General features: G+C 48.8%; 1 protein-coding gene across 2 annotated transcripts in view; it reads right to left on the minus strand.

Annotated features, from left to right (window-relative positions):
* Positions 1–4,357: 4,357 nt before the first annotated feature.
* Positions 4,358–18,726, minus strand: part of LOC112669242 (minichromosome maintenance complex component 3 associated protein) — a 53,420-nt gene continuing 39,051 nt past the window's right edge. For both annotated transcript variants that reach the window (XM_025462200.3, XM_049104782.1), the window contains exons 22-29: positions 14,070–14,328; positions 13,782–13,879; positions 12,760–13,150; positions 11,232–11,489; positions 10,636–10,765; positions 8,888–9,094; positions 5,702–5,852; positions 4,358–4,647 (exon numbers count right to left, since the gene is read on the minus strand). In XM_025462200.3, coding sequence (XP_025317985.3) covers positions 4,489–4,647; positions 5,702–5,852; positions 8,888–9,094; positions 10,636–10,765; positions 11,232–11,489; positions 12,760–13,150; positions 13,782–13,879; positions 14,070–14,328 — 1,653 coding nt within the window. In that variant the 3' untranslated portion in view covers positions 4,358–4,488. The remainder of the gene's footprint in view (positions 4,648–5,701; positions 5,853–8,887; positions 9,095–10,635; positions 10,766–11,231; positions 11,490–12,759; positions 13,151–13,781; positions 13,880–14,069; positions 14,329–18,726) is intronic.

The raw sequence follows: 18,726 nt of genomic DNA on the forward strand, positions 1-18,726 counted from the left end.
GAAATCCCCCTGAGACTTCACAGGTGAGCTCCCTAGAGACCGTCTTGAGAGAAAACAATGCTCCTCTCCACCTGGGCCACCAATTCCAGCAGTTTGGGGCCCGAACGACTGGGCGTATGATGGTGTCACTGATAGAAGTAGAGAAAGCGTTGAGGAGAATTTTACCTTAGACTGGGGCGACGTTAACACAGCGATGCCCGGTGGGCCCGCAGGTGGGTCCGCTGGAGTGTGGCGGCGCTCGGCAGAGAGGACAAGCCTAGAGCGAGGACTTCACGAGTTACCTATTTGCAGGTGATGCTTGAAAACATAAAACTGGACAAGATTAACTAGCCGGTAAGTATTCGAAAGAAAAGATTTTCAGGATGAGCCCTGGGGCACCAACCGTTCCCAGTTCAGAAGAGAAGGCCTGGCCCGAGAAACGGGACATAAACCAGAGGAGGGTGGACTCGGAAGCCACGTGAAGACACGGCGGGCTGTGTAGAGATTTTGGAGGGATTGTAAAAGGACGTCTGAGAATTATGATTAGATGTGGCAAGACAACTTATTGGTGACCGATAAGAGCAATCTTGGGAAATGTGAAGAGAAAAGCCGATTGTCAGAGTTTGGGGTTTTTTTTTAAGAGGGAAATTTCCAGTTAAATGTGTCAGACTGAGCATGGCACTGACTTCCGCTTCGAATCCAAACTGTATTTACGCAAAGTATTGAAGGATGAAAACTCACAGTGCAAGAACGGGAGAGGAAGTACCGGTAAACTAGATAGATCAACAATCTAGAAGCCGTGCTGTGAGGAGGGATGATAAGTGACCTAGCGAGCCAGAGAAAGCTGAAACCCCTATGTGGGGGTGAAGCCATCAAGAGAAGAGACCATTGTTGCTTAGGAACCCAAGGACGGGGCAGAAATTGGAAAACCTTTGAACAAGCAGTATGATGGTAGACCCCTTCCCCTAAAAATAAATAAGCAAACAACTCTGCCACCAGGCTTTTCTCTTCACGTTGCCTAAGATTGCTCTTATCAGTCACCAGTAAGTTGTCACATCTAACAGCTGAGTCGGAGCAGGTGTGAACTCAGGAACCACGCAGCTGGGGGCCACTGAAGATGGGGGTTGAGGGAGTCTTACTGGAGGAGGCCAGGCCCACTTCTCCCGCTTAGCTGTACAGCTTCAGGCAGTAAGAGGATTTCTCTGGAGCAAATGGCCCCAAAAGACATGCAAACGTTGGCAGCTGAGACCCGGGAGAAAAGGGAGAAGCCTCTCAGCTGGCAGGCTGTGTCCTTTGACATAGAGCTTCCAACAAGCTCCTCAGAGCCCCATCAACATGAGCCAGACATTTGAGGAGAGCCTCTGAAGAAAGACGAAACACAACAGAAAAGGAAATGTTGAGAAATGTAGATGATCCAAGGTGTGGACAAGACCTTTGACAAAAACCCTTCAGCCGAGGGCATGATCCTGGAGTCCCGGGATCGAGTCCCACGTTGGGCCCCCTGCACGGAGCCTGCTTCTTCTCCCTCTGCCTGGGTCTCTGCCTCTCTCTCTCTCTTTCTCTGTGTCTCTCATGAATAAATAAATAAGATCTTTTTTTAAAAAGTCCTTACAGGGGTCGAACGTTGCACTTGTGAAACAAGAACACCTGACGCTTTCCATCCCAGCTCTCCTCTTCCTCGTTGCTTACCGCCAATTAGCACACCAACTCGCCTACTTATCTTCATTGCCTGTGTCCCTACTAAGATATAAGCCACGTGACGGCTGAAATTTGCTTGTTGCCATTTCCCCAGCACCAGGAATGATGCCTAGCACACAGTAAACACTCCAAAAGTATATACTGAATAAATGAATGAATAGGATTCATTAAAAAAAACAACAAAGAGGGATCCCTGAGTGGCGCAGCAGTTTAGCGCCTGCCTTCGACCCAGGGCTCGGTCCTGGAGATCCGGGATCGCCTCTCTATGTGTGTGACTATCATAAATAAATAAAAATAAAATAAAAAAAAACAAAGAGTCTCAGGAATAAAAAATATGGCAACAGATTTTAAAAGTCACTAGAATAGGAAGGTAAAATATAACAATATAAGAAATAAAAAATAGGGATGCCTGTGGTTCAGCAGTTGAGTGCTTGCCTTTGGCCCAGGGCATGATCCTGGGGTCCCGGGATCGAGTCCCACATCGGGCTCCCCGCATGGAGCCTGCTTCTCTGTCTCCAAACTGGCAGGCCAGATTGTTTTCTAAGGATTCCTGCTGGGCTGCTGAGACGGCCTGGTTGGTTGAGCGTCCTACCATTGATTTCGGCTCTCATGATCTCAGGGTTGGGAGATCGAGCCCGACGTCAGGCTCTGTGCTAGGTGTGGAGTCGGCTGAGGATTCTCTCTCCTCTCAAAACAAAAAAAAAACCACAAAACATTCCTGCAACACTTCCCATGTCACAGGCTCTTGTACAGAATGACCTGGGTCCCATCTCTGCCATCTGTAGACAGAGGCTGGTCATGCAACGCTGTGACAGTTCTCCCACGTGAGTTCCAAAGCTGGGCTTGCGTTTTGCTCCCTGGGGCACGTGCCCTTGGAGCCCTGAGATTCCCCGTAGGAAGTTTCACTACCCTGAGGCCACCTGGCTGTGAAGAATTCAGGCCACACGGTAAGGTTACATAGTGGCCACTCAGGTTGGAAGCCCCAGCAGACTGCCCAGCCAACAGTGCAATGTCACCTGCCGGCCAGGTGAGTAAACTGGTCTTGGACATCCGGCCTAGTCAAGCCTTCAGGGGCCTGCAGTCTGCTGCCAACACCTGACTGCAAGGGTCTGAGAGATCCCAAGAGAAAGCTGCCCGGCTGAAGCCTTCCCAAGTGTAAGCTATGATGTGTGCTTGGGGTAGCGGGTCATACGGCAGGAACTATTGGGGAAAAAGCACTACGAGGTGCTGAGCACAATGTAGGCGAGTAATGGACGGAAACCAACGCCTCAAGCAGGTTGTTGAGAAATTTAAGAACACCAGGGATGGAGACGATTTGTAAAACTTCCAGCAACAAAAAATGAAAACAGTAGAATGATCATCCACCTAAAATTCTATTTCCATTCAAATGAATCAAATTTAAGGGTAGAAATATAGTCAAGATATGTAGGCTCAGAGGCTCTTAGAATAATGGGCTCCATCAAAATGAGAAAGCAAACAAAGCAAGAGGAAAATACAGGACTAAGAACCCAGGAAATGTCCACGCTGCAGCAGAAAAATGGGTGTTTCCCAGTGGGTTATCATCTCCGTAAGAAAGTGGAACTAGCAAATTACCTGATGAAAAAGATCGTGTGAGAAGCAGTTTTACGCTTAGGGCAGGAAGTTTTGGGTAAAGCAGTAATAGGAATATAGAAGAACACGTAAATGAAAAAAACAAGGCATCTTTCTGTAGCTAGCTCAGATGTATCCTTCCCTCACACCAGCTGCAGCAAACTCAGGGTCATGCCCTTCCTTGTTCACCTACACAGCTACGGCTCCCCCTTTAAAATTCCTGCCTTGTCTTGCTGACCTCCTCCATAGAACATTTTTAAAAGAATATGTGACCAGGACACTTGGGTGGCTCAGTGGTTGAGTGCCTGCCTTTGGCTCAGGGCATGGTCACGGGGTCCCAGGATCAAGTCCCACGTCGGGCTCCCCACAGGGAGCCTGCTTCTCCCTCTGTGTCTCTGCCTCCGTCTCATGAATAAATACAGAAAATCTTAAAAAAAGAAAAAAAAAGTGACCAAGTCACTTTTCTGCTAGTATCCTCAAACAATGGATTCCCATAGCACTCAGAACAAGGCAGCAAGGCTCTCTGGGCTGGCCTGTGCCCTCACTTGGCAGCACTACCAAGCTGGCACCTCCAGGTTTTCATCCTATGCTCTCAGCTGTGTCACATCCTCCCCTTGCTTCCAGTGCAGAGATGCCCCATGTGCACCCTCAGATTCTTGGCTCGCAGAGGTGAGCTAGGTGGGCCTGGTGAGCATGGCTCCTGTGCCTCCTCTGTCCCTGCATCCTGACGTCTGGCACATCGCTGACTGCAACTTCCCTGGGACACACAGCAACGTACGCTGCAAACTCCCTCAGTGCACAGGTTGCTGGATGACGGGCTGTGGAGATGAAACAAGAGTAGCAAAGACACTACCCCGAGGGCACCTGGGTGGCTCAGTGGCTGGGTGTCTGCCTTCGGCCAGGGCGTCGTGACCCCAGGGTGCTGGGATGGAGTCCCTCCTCGGGCTCCCTGCTCGGCGGGGAATCTCCCCGCTGCCTGCATCTCTGCCTCTCTCTCTGTGTCTCTCATGAATAAATAAGATCTTAAAAACAAAAAAGACACCACCCAGGAGAAAAGAGCCTTTCACTCTGAAAACTGGGAAAGGCCTAATGAGACATTCAAATAGTTTATTTGCATGATTAATCATCACATTTCCAACAGTGCGTCAAGCATCTGAATAACATCATTGTGAGTAAAAGCAGACATCTTTTGGAGACCTTCCCGCTCTCAGGTCTGGCAGCTCAGATGTCCACCATGTCCAGCAGTGCAGAGAGATGCAGCTCAGAGGCAACTTCCTCCTCCCTTGAACTCTGCATCAGCCTCTCCAAGTGCTTCAGCCGTTCGCTTACAGAAGTGCCTGTTGCCTCTGACAACTGCAGCTGCTCTCCTCTCCTTTTGTTCTATTTAAATAAAAAAGAATGTAAAAATAGTTTTAGGAAATCCTTAAACCCAAATATATTTTCCTTAAGGACAGTAAGCAAACTTCATCGGGGGCCTACTGGGCTCAACAAACCCAGACGCCTCTTGGCATCTTACATCCTTCCAGCCTCTTCCTGCACGTACATTTACGGCTGGTGTCCCCTGAGCACAGAACGTTCCTTCAGACTGTATCATCAACAACTTCCAGCATCATTTTTACAAATATCACTGTGAAGGGCTCTGAGCTATTCCATCATATGATGTGAAATCGCTTAACCAGACTCTCATCTTTGCATAGTTTCCACTTGTTATGCAATATGATTAACACCACAGGCGTCAACAACAAAACATTAATTTTTGTTATATATATAATAGTTTCTTCAGGGCAGAACCATTAGGTCAAAGTGTACAAATACTTTTAAAGTATCTGCCAAACTGGTAAACATACATAGTGCGTCATCTTAATTTGCTTTTCTCCCCTACTGAGGGGCTTCCTACACCAGCCCAGGCGCATACTTTCTACCTGTCCGGCAACATGCATCTATGATGATCACTCAATTTTTGCTTCCTTCACCGCTGAATGAGGATGGTGAGGTAGAAAGACCTGGGCCACTCCTGAGTGAGCCCCTGCCATCTGTGACCTTACCGCCCTCGTTCATTAATTTTCCTCAGGGAAAGTTAATCCCAGAAAAGAAGACGGGGTGATGCCAAGGCTTGGGCATTATGTGCACAAACAGAAGCCACCGTCAGTCACCACCTTTGTCATTCTCAATGCCCTCACTGCATGCCAGCACACGGCTATGGGTTGTGTTCAGTGCTTAAGCATGTTGTCATTCCACTCTCCATTTCTCAAGCAGAAACTCAGATTAGCTGGGCATCTGTAACACTGACAGATTACATTTAAGAAAATACCTAATTTAACCTAATAACTTATTGGTCATCATGACACCATACGATGAACAGAGACGTTACTTTTCCCAGCCGTTCTCTCAGTCTTGAATTCTAACTCAAGTGCCAAATATATTCTCCTCCCACCTGAGGGCTAGCAGGGGTCACTGTCTTCATCACAGGGTCAATACTCTGAGGCAGAGACACCAGAGTCTGAGGAAGGTAGAGAGGAAGGGACATCGAATCCATAAATGCTCCCGAGTCTGCAGACAACCACTGCTGAAGCTGATCGTCAAACCTAAAGCATTTGAGAATGAGGAAGAAAGCATTCACTTTTCTCCAATACAAATTTTTTATTTTTAAAAAAGATTTTATTTTTAAGTAACCTCTATACCTAACATGGGACTTGAATTTACAACCCCAGGATCAAGAATCACACGTTTCATGACTGAGACAGCCAGGTGGCCCTACTTCTAATTTCTTAAAGCTTTGCTTTTTTACTAAAGATAGAATGAAGTTATAACATTAACTGAGAAGCAGAACCATACTCTTAAAAAAATTTTAATCTTCTCTTTAATTTATAAACCCAAGTTAGATTTAATGGAAAGAGCGGCATTTATTCACAAACTGCTTTTGCATGTTACTTAACATTATTCGTATTTCTCTCATTTGGTTTTATTTTCTCTGCCTTATTTTGGTGTTTAAAAGTAATTCTTATCTCTTTTTTAAGATGTACTTATTTATTTTAGAGAGTGCACAAGTAGGAGGGACAGAGGGAAAAGGAAAGAGACTCTGAAGCCAACTCCACACCAAACAAAGAGCCCGACGCAGGGCTTGGTCCCATAAGCCTGAGATTACGACCTGAGCCAGAATCAAGAATCAATGCCTAGGCAACCTTGCCACCCAGGTGCCCCAGTTAATTCTTATCTCTTGATGATTATCCATATGTATGGATTGCTGCTTATAGTTTAAAATTAACTCAAAATAGGGGCGCCTGGGGGGCTCAGTGGTTGAGCATCTGCCTTTGGCTCAGGGCATTGATCTCGGGGTCTCGGGATCGAGTCCCACATCGGGCTCCCTGCAGGGAGCCTGCTTCTCCCTCTGCCTGTGTCTCCACCTCTCTCTGTGCGTCTCTCATGGATAAATAAATAATCTTTAAAAAATTAACTCAAAATAATATCCCACTGCCACCTAACACACTTCAGAGCTGTTCACTCCATACCCTTGTCTTTTCATGAAAAAAACCATCTGCTCTAATTGCTTAAATAATAGAGATCTAGGAAAATCTACTTTGGAAATCACAACACATCCGCTCACTCTTCCAACACATATTTATCAAGCCCCCACCAACACTAGGCACCATTCTAGGTACCAGGGATATAGTGCTCTAAGAAAACCCACGGCCCAGCTGTAAACCCTTTAGTGAGAGGAGACAGACAGGAACACAAGGAAACGGAAATGTGGTCTGAGGGTGAAAAAGACAAAGCAGGCAAGGAGGGCCTCACTGAGAAGTAGACATCTGAGCAGAGACTGGACGTAAGTGCGAGGTGAGCTGTGGGGACTTCAGGAGGGTAGCTGAGGGGCAGCCTCAGTGGTTTAGCACCGCCTTCAGCCCAGGGTATGATCCTGGGGATCCGGGATTGACTCCCACGTCAGGCTCCCTGCTTGGAGCCTACTTCTCCCTCGGCCTGTGTCTCTGCCTCTCTCTCTCTGTCTCTCATGAATAAATAAAATCTTTTAAAAATATAATTAATTAATTAATTTTTTAAAAGGAGGGTAGCTGAGGGTTCCAGGCAAAAGGAGAAGCAAACACAAAGGCCTGGCCGCACTGCCCAAGGAGCAGAGAGGTCAGAAAGGAAATGGGTACGGATCATGTGGGGCCTGCACACCTCGAAAAGATTTTGGCTTTGATTGGAAAGGAGTCCCTGGAAGGTTGCTAGCTAAGGAGAAACACCTGAAAGGCTCATACTGGGTCTGCCTAGACCACAGCCCACTGCAAAAAGTAGTCCAATTCCGAATATAACCTTAATAGAAAGAATAGGATTTACAGATGAACTGGATGTAGAGGGATAATTCTATGACATTTAGCTTGGGCAACTGGAAGGGCAAAGCCCCATCGACTGAGAAGACCATCAACAGAGGAGCTGATTGGGGGAATACTGGGAATTAGATGCGGGGTGTTAGCTTTAGAGGGCTATCAGGCATCCTATAAATGACTAATGAAGATTTCAAGAGACCAGCTGGATATTCAAATCTGGACTTCAGAGAACTCAGGGGCTGAGATATAAACTTGGAGTCGTCAGAACACTGATGTTAGTTAAAAATCCATGGGGGGGGAACCCATGGGGGCACCTGGGTGGCTCAGTCAGTGAAGCAACTGTCTTCGGCTCAGGTCATGGGATCAAGTCCTACATCGGGCTCCCTGCTCAGTGGGGAGTCTGCTTCTCTCCCTCCCTCTGCCTCTCTCTTTCTCAATAAATAAATAAAATCTTAAAAAAAAAGAATCCATGAAAATAGACGCTATCACTGGGGAGTGGGGATGCAGATGACACAGAGGATAGGTGAGGGTGTGGGGGGTGAGGAAGAACCAGGAAGAAGAGAACAAAGCTGTGGAAGGAACAAAGGCTGGGGACAAGGGTTCATGATCAGCTCAGCACTGTGCAGGATGCAGTGACCCCGACCAGAGCGGATACAGCCACGGAGGTCAGGAGAGACTCAAAAGAGGACAGAAGCGAGGACCACGTGTCTAAGGAGTTTACAGTCAAGGGGATGGTCCGTGGTCTGGGTGCTGGGGGGTGGCGGGGAGGAAGGAGACACAACAGGGAGGGCCGCTCAGTGTCCTGAGTGGGTGCGAGGCGCTGCCCATCTGCTCTTGGCGATAAGCTAGACCCAGGGAGGCTGCTGGGGACTGGGGGTGGGGTCGGACCACCTCGTAAACGGCCCTCCTCCTGGTGCTCTTGGTGAAACCAAGAGCAAGGGAGGTGGGAGATGCAGAGGAGGGTCTACCGTGTGGGACGACACACCGGCCCCCGAGGGCTTGCCAAGGGCAGACCTGGTGTCCGCCACATGCTGAGCGCTCACCACCCGCTGAAGACACGCCAGCAGCCAGCCGGCCACTTCCTTCCTGCCAGAAATCTTAGGACTGACCCTCAGTAATGAACAGTAAAGGAAACGGATTTCAAATAATGGAACAGTTTAAGACATACTGAGGCACTGCCTCTGCCTTCAAAGAGCTTAGACTTCTCTCTTGAGCAAGGCACGTCACTGTGCTCTTTGCCAACCCAGCAGGAAGCAGCCTAAAGGGTACAGTGCGCCGAAGGGAATGGACCTCACCTCTTGCTCTCCTCCTTCTCCAGCAGCAGACTCCGGGACAGGCACTGGGCCAGGAGCTCCTGGGCAGAGGCTCCGCGCATCAGATCCTGCGTGCTGGGAACCCGTCCCTCCGGGCCACGCTCCACACTCCTCTTCCCTTTCTGGTGCACATGCAGTAATGGAGCAGGAAACGTGTTTGCAGCAGGATGATAAGACTTTATCCCCAAACTGTAAGTACATGTTTTGAAATGATTACAGTCAGGAAAGAGGGAGAAGGGTTCCTCCAGCATCAGGAGTGGGGGTGTAGACACAGAGTCCCAGACCTCGCCTAGTTCCGGATTCCCTGAGGGTCAGGCTCGGGCACAGAGGGCGGGCAGCCGGCGCACAGAGCCTGTGTCCTAGGAGTTTTGTTTCCCATCCCAGGGCTATCAGCAAGGTCTCTAGTCTCCCTTCATATTGGCAAGGTTCTTACTTTTACATTTAGCTTTTAAATCCATGTGTAAGTAACAGTCACGAACAGCGGGAGAAAAGGCATCTACTGTTTCTTCTAACCGGGCCAATCCTGGACCTTCGGCACGTGTGGCTGTTTCTGGACTTCTGACCTATTTGCTGCAACTTTGCTCTATGCTCTGATGTTGCGCACAGCACACCCTCCGCGTTATTCAAAGTTTTCTCAACAACTGCTGCACATTTTCTCATCCTGATGAATCTGAGATTTAACTCGTCAAGACCAGGGGGATAAATCCTTTTGGGTCTTGGGTTAGAAACGCCCTGACTGGACAGTTTGAGAACCGACATCCTCCCAGCACTGCATCTTCCCTTCCACAGAGCTAGCTGGCCTCTCACGTACTCAGGTTTTCTCTGTACCTTCAAGGCCCTGAGAGCCCCCCTCACAGGGAGTTAGTGCCTTTCCTGGGTCGGTTAATGTCTGTAGGTTAGGGGTTTGCTGCTCCGAGTGATGATGTGCGCCTGCCACCGGCCCATCGGTCTGATCCGCTTGCTGAACCCTCGATAGTTCTAAGGATGTAACCGTTCATTTTCTTGAACTGACTGTTTTACTGACTGGAAATGACAGTTCCTACCACCTTTCAATATTTAAGCCATCTTATCGGTGTCCCTGCACTGGGCAGCATCTCAGGACGACAGTGACTGGGTGACATCAGAGCAGCTCAGGCTGGTTCTGACGTCAGTGTTTCTAACATCTTAGTAAGAAGGAATTTTTTTGGGGGGGTACCTTTATAGTAGAAAACCTTATCAAGCTAAAGATATTTTTTACCCAAGTTTAATAAGAAATTGTATTAGGAATGAGTATAAATTGGGGTGGGAGGGTATAAATTTTAAGAAAAGCATTTAAACACTGAAATGATCACTGTTTTTCTGCTATGACAGCAAATTACATGAGATTAGATTTCTGTTGATGTGGTTTATCCTGGGATAAACCCTGTGAGTTTTTTTTTTATGTATTACCAGATTACATGTGCTAACACGTTTTATTCAGTACTTTCAAGCCAGGTTTGTAAGTCAGATGAGACGTCAGCTTTCTTCTATCTACCCTCTGCTGGCTCTGTTATGATTTCAGTCAGGTCTGTCTGCTAAATGAGATGCCTGCATGAGAAGGATCTAGTCCTCGAGTATTTGTCGGAATACACACAGTGGGCTAGATTCCGTGTGTAGAACATTCACATTCTGTTTATGTGTTCTGGAGGAGAATCACTCAGTTTGCTCTGCCAGCTGTCAAGACAGAAAGACACAACAGACATGGATCTCACCGCTCCTGACTCAGATGTAGCTCCTTCTGTGTCTGCATTCTGGCTTGTTCCCACGACAAAGGAATGTCATATCTTTTCAAATGGTTTTTAAAAAAATATACACATATCTGACCATCTTCACTCAGAGCCTCTGAAATTACAACACAAAAACAAATGAGAAAAGAATATCAAAAGAGCAACAAGTGACCACTTGAAATCTGTTTACAGACACTGACTTAAGGACAAACCCTACTAATTAATCAAAGTCACACAACTGTGTGACTCCCATGCTCGACCAAACATGTCCCAGTGCCCGTAGGTCATTTAAGGTTCACACAGGCTTATGGTCATTATGACTGCTCGGAGTCACCAAAATCTAACTTAGAGCCAGCCAAGGGAACCATGTCAGGGAGGAGGTCCAGGTTCTCCTGGAACATTCCTTGCTCCTCCCGATGGTTACAATCTCCTGGAAGTCACTGGCCTGACGGGGAGTCCTATGGAAAGGAAGGCCGCGACCCCACAGAAAAAGAAACAAACATCAAGTAAACACCTTTCTTTGCTGAAACTAGACGAGGTCAGTCTCCTAGGAGGTGACCCTAGCACCGAGGACTAACTACCTGATGTGACGGGAAGCCTGGGGGGTGTCCAGTCCCTCAGCTTGTGGTTGATGCACAGAGAGATGACATCATCCCATGGGATCTCGGCAACCGAGGGCCCTGATCCCTGATCCAGGGGATGGCTCTTGCTCCTCCATCTGCGGTAGGTTCTGCAGAGCAGGTTTTCCACCTGGGACTGTAGGACAGGCTGCGTCTGGCGAGAGCTGGGGATCTGCGAGGCATACTGGATGACCATGGAGCACATGGGAAGCCAGGGCGCTGGAAAGAAAGCATCTCCACAGTTACCAGGTTTGGCCAAAGTGTACGCAGGCACTACACAGAATGTTCTCATTCTACATTTTCTTAGAAAAATACAAATGTGAGGGCGCCTAGATGACTCAGGCATCTGCCTTTGGCTCAGGTCATGATCTCAGGATCCTGGAATCGAGCCCCGGAGTCAGGCTCCCGGCTCTCTGCTTCTCCCTCTGCCCCCACTCCCCCACTTGCGCACAATCTCTATCACTCGCTCTCTTTCAAATAAATTATAAAATCTTAAAAAGAGAGAGAGAGACAGAGAGAGAGAGAGAAAGACAACCGTGAATTTGAGAAGTTTGCTTCTGAATTTAAATACAAGAGAACTGGAGCTGTTGAGGGAGAGACCACATCCCAGGAAGAGCTTGCCCAGGCAGTCGCCCTGGACAAAACATACAACAGAGTCCACCCTAGAGGCTCTGACCATACAGCCCTGTGGTTGCCCCAGAAATCTGTATTTTGAGCAGCCAACCGGGCAGCTCTGGGCTTCTCTTGCGGAACCCTGCCCTAGCTCACAGCTGTGTGATCTGCTTCCCTCTGGGTTTCTGCAGGAACAAGCAACTGCTGGACCTCCTGACAGCCACACCCCGAAGTCCAGAAGGGCACCTGAGGCCTCTGTTCCACAAAGGCCCAGAAGAGAGTGGCCCTGCCACGACCACATGCAGTGCCCCGTAAGTAGCATACCCCTCACATTCCCTCCTAGCAGAGTCAGCAATGGAAGGGATGACCTCCTTGCCCAGCCCCAGGGGACCTACAGTGCTCATCAACGCAGTGTCATCTGGGCACCACCAGAGGAAGGAACACTGGTGCTAAGCAGCACTGTCATGGCACCAGCAGAGCCAGCAGTGTAGGTGGGGCTGCATGGTCCCCTTGCCCTGGGCCCCCACACCCTGTGGCAAAGGCAGGACAGAACCTGCTTCTATTCAAAAACTACAGGCCTTGGGTTGAGTGTCCCTCCCAACATCACTCGCCACCTCCTTCCTCGGCTATGCGGACACCCGCAGACTGCTGTACGGGTGGTGAAGAGCCAACAGCCCTACACAGACCCCCAGCCCTGTCTGACGCCTGACCCAAAAGGCAGGTGCAAGCAGGTCCAGTGTGGGGACAAGGAGGGAGGACATACCAACCTCACACGGTGCCCAGTACCTGCCAGACTGTCAGTACAGTAAGAAAGGGAACAGGAGCCTGGCTGCCCCTCCTTCCTCCCCAGCCAGGACCCCTCAGCATGGGCACGTACCCCCCGGGGGAGGGAGGTCCATCTGCGGAAGCTGGAAGCTGAGCACAGCCTGCCTCAGCCAGGCCAGGTGCTCCGGGGTGTTCCAGTGAAGGTGAGGAAGCAGCCGGCTGCCCCCGGCCTCAGCGAACTCGGTCACAGGCCAGGACAGGTCACACAGCTGTTCAGAGGACACCAGGGAGGCCAGGAAGTGCAGCACGCTGTTGAACAGCTCGATGATGGCTCCGGGCTCCTGCGACATCAGGCCACCCTGCCGCCGCTCCCTTCTGTCGTGGAAAAACCGCCCACTGAACTCACGGCCAATGCCATCTTCCACATACTGAATGAGCGTCTGGCAGCAAAGGTCGAGGGAACAGGGGCAGTGGGAGACAAGCCACTGCACGGCCCATGAAACCTGAGACACAGAGAAGAGGTGCGGTGGACAATCCATCCTGTTTCCTGAAAGGGCCCCTCCCACAGCTGCCACGGCAGGTGCCACAGGGAGCACCAGCTCGTCAACCACACCTGGAAGCAGGCAGAAGCGTCCCCTGCAGCTGAGTGCAGGCTCTAAGGGCCCGCAGAGGGGTTCCAGGTCCCATCCTAACCCAGGACTATGGCCTGCAGGTCAGCGCTGCAAGTGCTCAGCCCCGACGGAAACCAGTCCTGAGCACGGTCTTGGCGTACCCAGGAGGAAAGCTCGGCCTCCCCGTGCTCAGGGGGACCTGCATCTCCTGCACGCCCACTGCTCCCCCACCCCACATCTTCTCCCTGCAGTTGCTTTCACTGTAACACCAGCACTGCTTTCCCTAAACTAACAGTTACAACAAAACCTCTAGAGAAATGTGCATGAACAATTTAACTGGTTGCAGACAGCAAGACCACGGGCAGATTTTATCTTATTCTGATTTCTGCTTTTATTTTTTGAAAGCTGTCTGTCAAAACATAAAAGTTAAAAATCCAAGCAGTAATACATACCACATTCAAGACAGAACAAAAGGGGACAACTGAACGACCTTACCGGGCCTTTAGAAACGAGGAAGCCTTACCTTAGTTGTGCCTTGTAAATCGTTAATGGAATCAGGGATCTCAATAACGGTATAATCTGAAATCAGCTTAGCTGAGACCAAATCCTGCAGCATCAGACCTTCGACAGAAAAACAAGCGGAGGTGACCTGTCTTCTGCTTCAGCGTGCAGACAGACTAACACACCTCCCCCCGCCCAGGTACCGCTGCCCCTCAGCCCCCCCACCGCCCCACCGCCAGCACTTCCTGAGACCAGGGGCTTGACCCATTTATTAAATATGCTGGTTCATCAACAAAAGGCCTTCACAAACCATCTTCCACTTCCTTGTCCATGGTGTCCCCTCCTGGGCTAGGTACAAGGACCACAAGGGGAAGCGCAGGCTGGAAGGGCTTGGCCTGGAGGAGCTGCTTCAGCTGCAGCAACGCAGACAGCCAGTACACGTCCTCCTCCGCCATGTCCTCGCTCTCCACTTTGGGGGGAAGCAGCAGCATGAGCCCACTGGCGCCCAGGAGCTCCTTCTGCGTCTCCACAGCATCGAGGGCGCAGTCGCTGAGAGCACCGTGAGCCACCTGCAGCAACATGTAGGCCATCAGGAGGGACACACCAAGGGACCAACCAGCAGAACAAGGGCAACCAAATGCTCATGGCTCTCTAGGCTGCCCTCCCTCCATGAGGCTGCAAATGAGTGCAAGAAACAGCCAGGTCAACAGATAATTCAGCCTCTACAGGAACTGTGTTTGAAGAGGTTAATCTTAACAATCACCCTTAAACAGGTATAAAAATAGGTAAGCCCAAAATACAAACAAGCCAGGTAAGCCCAAGACGACGGCATAAAGGCAAACCAGCAGCAAACAAGGGATTCTGACCAGTTTCCAGAAAGCATCATGGAGACAGGAACCACTGCATTAAGAAAGCAGAGGAAGCTAGACCTGAAGACCTAGAGATGTAGGTTCGGGAGGCACCAGGCCTGCTGAGCCTGCAAAAGCTCTGAACACTCAGACCCAGAAGCACCAAGAGCCAGAGGCAAGGTTCGGGACCACATGGCCAAGTCACGCACAGAGCAGTGCCCTCCAGGTCACCTGCCCACCTACAGGCGGTCTCTAAGTACAATCTGCCCCCTGCAGGCGTCCTATGCTGAGAAGATGCAGGCACTTAGCACTGGCCACACCCTACATGTCCCAAGAGGAAGAGCCAAGATGAATCCTTTCCAAAGAAACCAAACAGTGCAAGAGACTCATCGACCCTGACATCTGAAGGTAGCTCCCCCAAAAGGTGGGCTTGCTGTTCAGTTACTCTGTACCCACCCCACCCAAGCACACAGCTTATGAGCAGCCTTTAAGGGCCTCATTCAGGTACAGGCAGCCTCAGAGAACATGTCTGAGGAGAGCCTCTAATGTGAGAGAGAGACTAGAATAACAGAGAAGAGGAAATCCAAAGGAAACAGATAACGCATGGGGCATAAGAAAACTCAGACCTCAAAAATCCTAATTTCCTCTGATGATGCATCCAAAAATAGTCATCAGATGATGTGATAAACTCAAATAAGGATGAGAACGAGGAAATCAAACGATATCCACAGGACAGAAAACTCAATAGACCATCTGGAATATAAAAATCAATGATTCTCCCAGAGCACAATATTTAAAAACAAGACAAAAACTAGGATAGAAAGGATAAGAAGCTCAGAGGATTAAGTGAGGAGATCTACCATGTGTCTCGAGGGAGCTCAGCAGAGCACAGAAAGAGGAGGAGCCCATGTGGCACCACGACGCAACAACGTCCCACGAGGGAGCGCACAGAGTCAGCAGCAGGCAGGCCTCAGTGGATTTTCAGAACCCCAGAAACAGAGCAGCCTTCTAAAGAAAAACAGAACCAGGCCACAGAGAAAAGAACAAGAATCGCCTCAAACATCTCAACAGCAACTCTGGATGGAGCAAAACTGGAAGGAAAAACCTTTCAACCCACACTTCTATAAACCTAGTTAAACCACAAAGCACACGTGAAGGTTAACACACGTTGAGAGAGTCTGGGGGCAAGGAAACTCTATTCCCACAGATCGTTTCTTTGGAAGAAACTGGAAGATGCATCCCACCAAACAGGAAACAAAAAACAGCTGCTGCTGTCAACGGCAAGCCCGGGTAAGCACTTGTAGGAGTCAGGTGGGACCTAACAGCTCACTTCACCCACAGGGGCACCCTGTGCTGTGTGGCCTGGGGCAATTTATCCTAACTTCTCGGAGCCGCAGGAGCCTCTATGCTCTTCAGTAGGAGAGAGATCATAAGGTCTCATTCACATGTGGAATTTACAAAACAAATGAGCAAAGGGGGGAAAAAAAAAGAGAGACAAACCAACAAACAGACTCTTAACTGCAGAGAACAAACTCATGGTCACCAGAGCGGAGGGTGGTGAAAGAGGTGATGGGGTAAGGAGTGCACTTGTCATGATGAAATAAATACGTAAGTAAAATAACACAAAATAACATAAAACAGATACAAGCAAGCAGGAGAGGGAGAGGGGAGGATGACAGTTGTAATTTGGGATATAAACCAGGGAGGAGGCGTGCTTGACACTCCCCCCCACCCCATGGCTTCCTTCTACCACTGGGACATTAGCTCCTGAGAACGGGGATGGATCTCTGTTGCCTTCTGCTCTATCCCCGTACCTGGAATACTGCTTGAGACACGAGAAGTCACTCAGTAAATACTTGTGAAATGCATACCGGAGTGAATGGTGAGGAATGCAGTGTGACTTCTGAAGGAGAGAGGCTCTCTCCAACAGGTACAAGCCAGCCCAAGACTGATTAAAAACCAAAACAAACAAAGCAAAAACTATGGAAAGGGGAGGAAATGAACAAAGTGAAAATCAGGAAAGCTCAGCGAGCAGAGACCCTATGGATGTTATTAAACATATAAACAACATGAAGTATTAAAGACAAAAAAAAAAAAAAAGAGGGCCCCTAAGAGCACTCATACACAAGGCACTTGCCCAAGGTCACAGTCAGCAGGGGGGGAACAGGACCACGTAACTGGTACAGAGACCCGAGTGGCGGTCAGCCCAGACGGGAGTTAGAAGACTCCTTTGTCAAAGGAAGGGATAAGGTGAAGTGACCGAGCATCTGGAAAACCCTACAAAGTTTTTTTTTTTTTTCCTACAAAGTTATATACAGTCCACACACTAGCACATTTGGGTAAAAATTAATAAGAGACATAGAAAAAATTATGTAAGTGAGAAAATAAGGCAACTATTACTTGCAAAAAAAATAAATAAATAAGAGATGTAGTCACAGAACACTTGTGACTGGGGCAAACAGCAGTCACACAGCCAATAAGATGTGACCCCACTCTCTGAGGTAAGACAAAGTGATGATGTAGCTGCCCTGGAATTTGGGGAAGGCTGGGTAGAACCAGGATATGAGAGTTCATTCCTCACCCAGCATGGGGTGCAGCCACGAAGACAGCCCCCAGGATCCCAGCTCCCAGTGCCCATGCCCTTCAACAATCCCCTGCCCTGACTCGTTTGTAACAGACAGAATCAGTAAAATAAAAAATAAATGGAAATAAATGGGAGGTGCGCCTGGGTGGCTCAGTTGATGAAACATCTGACTTCAGCTCATGATCTCGGGGTCTTGGGATCAAGCCCCATGTCGGGCTCCTTGCTTAGCAGTGAATCTGCTTCTCCCTCTGCCTGCTTGCTCTCTCCCTCTCTCTCTCTCTCTCTCAAATAAATTACAGCAAATTATGGGGATCCCTGGGTGGCTCAGCGGTTTCGCGCCTGCCTTTGGCCCAGGGCGCGATCCTGGAGTCCCGGGATCGAGTCCCACGTCGGGCTCCCAGCATGGAGCCTGCTTCTCCCTCTGCCTGTGTCTCTGTCCCCGCCCCCCTCTCTATCATAAATCAATCAATCAATCTTAAAAAAAATAAATAAATAAAAAATAAATTACAAATTAAATTAAATTTAAATTAAACTAAAATTTTAAAAAGGCAGAATCAGAAAAAAGTGATAGGATGTTGCCTCTAAGATTAGATTAAAGAGACTGTCTTATTCTGCTGATGGCAGGCAGCTGCCTTAGCGAGAGGCCCCAGCCACAGCTGGCAAGGATATGAATCCTGCCAACAACCACAAGAGGAAGATGGAAAATGGATCTTTCCTCAGTCAAGTTTTGAGATGAGACCAGAGCTTTGCTTACATCATGATCCCACCTTGTGAGAAACCCTGAGCTACAGGACCCAACTAAACCACACCTACACTTCTGACCCACAGAAACTATAAATAATAAATGTTTGCTATTTTAAGTTGCTAAGTCTGGGGGCAATTTGTTGTATAACAATAGATATATTTTAATGTGAAATCAGTAGAAAACATCTAAAGTAGCTAAGTTGAGAAATAGCAGCGTAAGTATGTGATTTGGAAATACAACAGAAATTAAGCCCTGGCCCCTAAGCAGCCTAAGGTGACCTCTGAAAATGGTTCACGACTCACTTGACCCAGAAAACCCTACAAAATCATGCAAATCAAGAGGTTCAAATCTTTGTGTTCACATTAAGGACACGTGTGAAACTGCCCAGGCCATCAAGGATATGCAAATCCGAAAAGCCACCAAGTATGTGAAAGATGTCACTTTGCAGCAGCAGTGTGTGCCGTTTCCTTGCTGTGATGATGGAGCTGGCAGGTGTGCCCAGGACAAACAGTTGGGCTGGACCAGGGTCAGTGGCCCAAGAAGCGTGGTACTTCACGTGCTTGAAAATGCGGAGAGTAATGCTGAATGTAAGGGCTGAGATGTAGATTCTCTGATCACTGAGCACATCCAGGTGAACAAAGCCCCCAGGATGCAGCGCAGAGCTTACAGGGCTCATGGTTGGATTCACCCACTCATGAGCTGGGGATAGGAGCTAGGAGAGGGGCAGGCAAGGGCTGCTGTCTCATTATAAATTGTAAGATGTTATCTGACTTTTAAACTACATTTAAGT

This window comes from Canis lupus, chromosome 31, assembly GCF_003254725.2.
Source record: "Canis lupus dingo isolate Sandy chromosome 31, ASM325472v2, whole genome shotgun sequence".
In the NCBI taxonomy this organism is placed as follows: domain Eukaryota; kingdom Metazoa; phylum Chordata; class Mammalia; order Carnivora; family Canidae; genus Canis; species Canis lupus.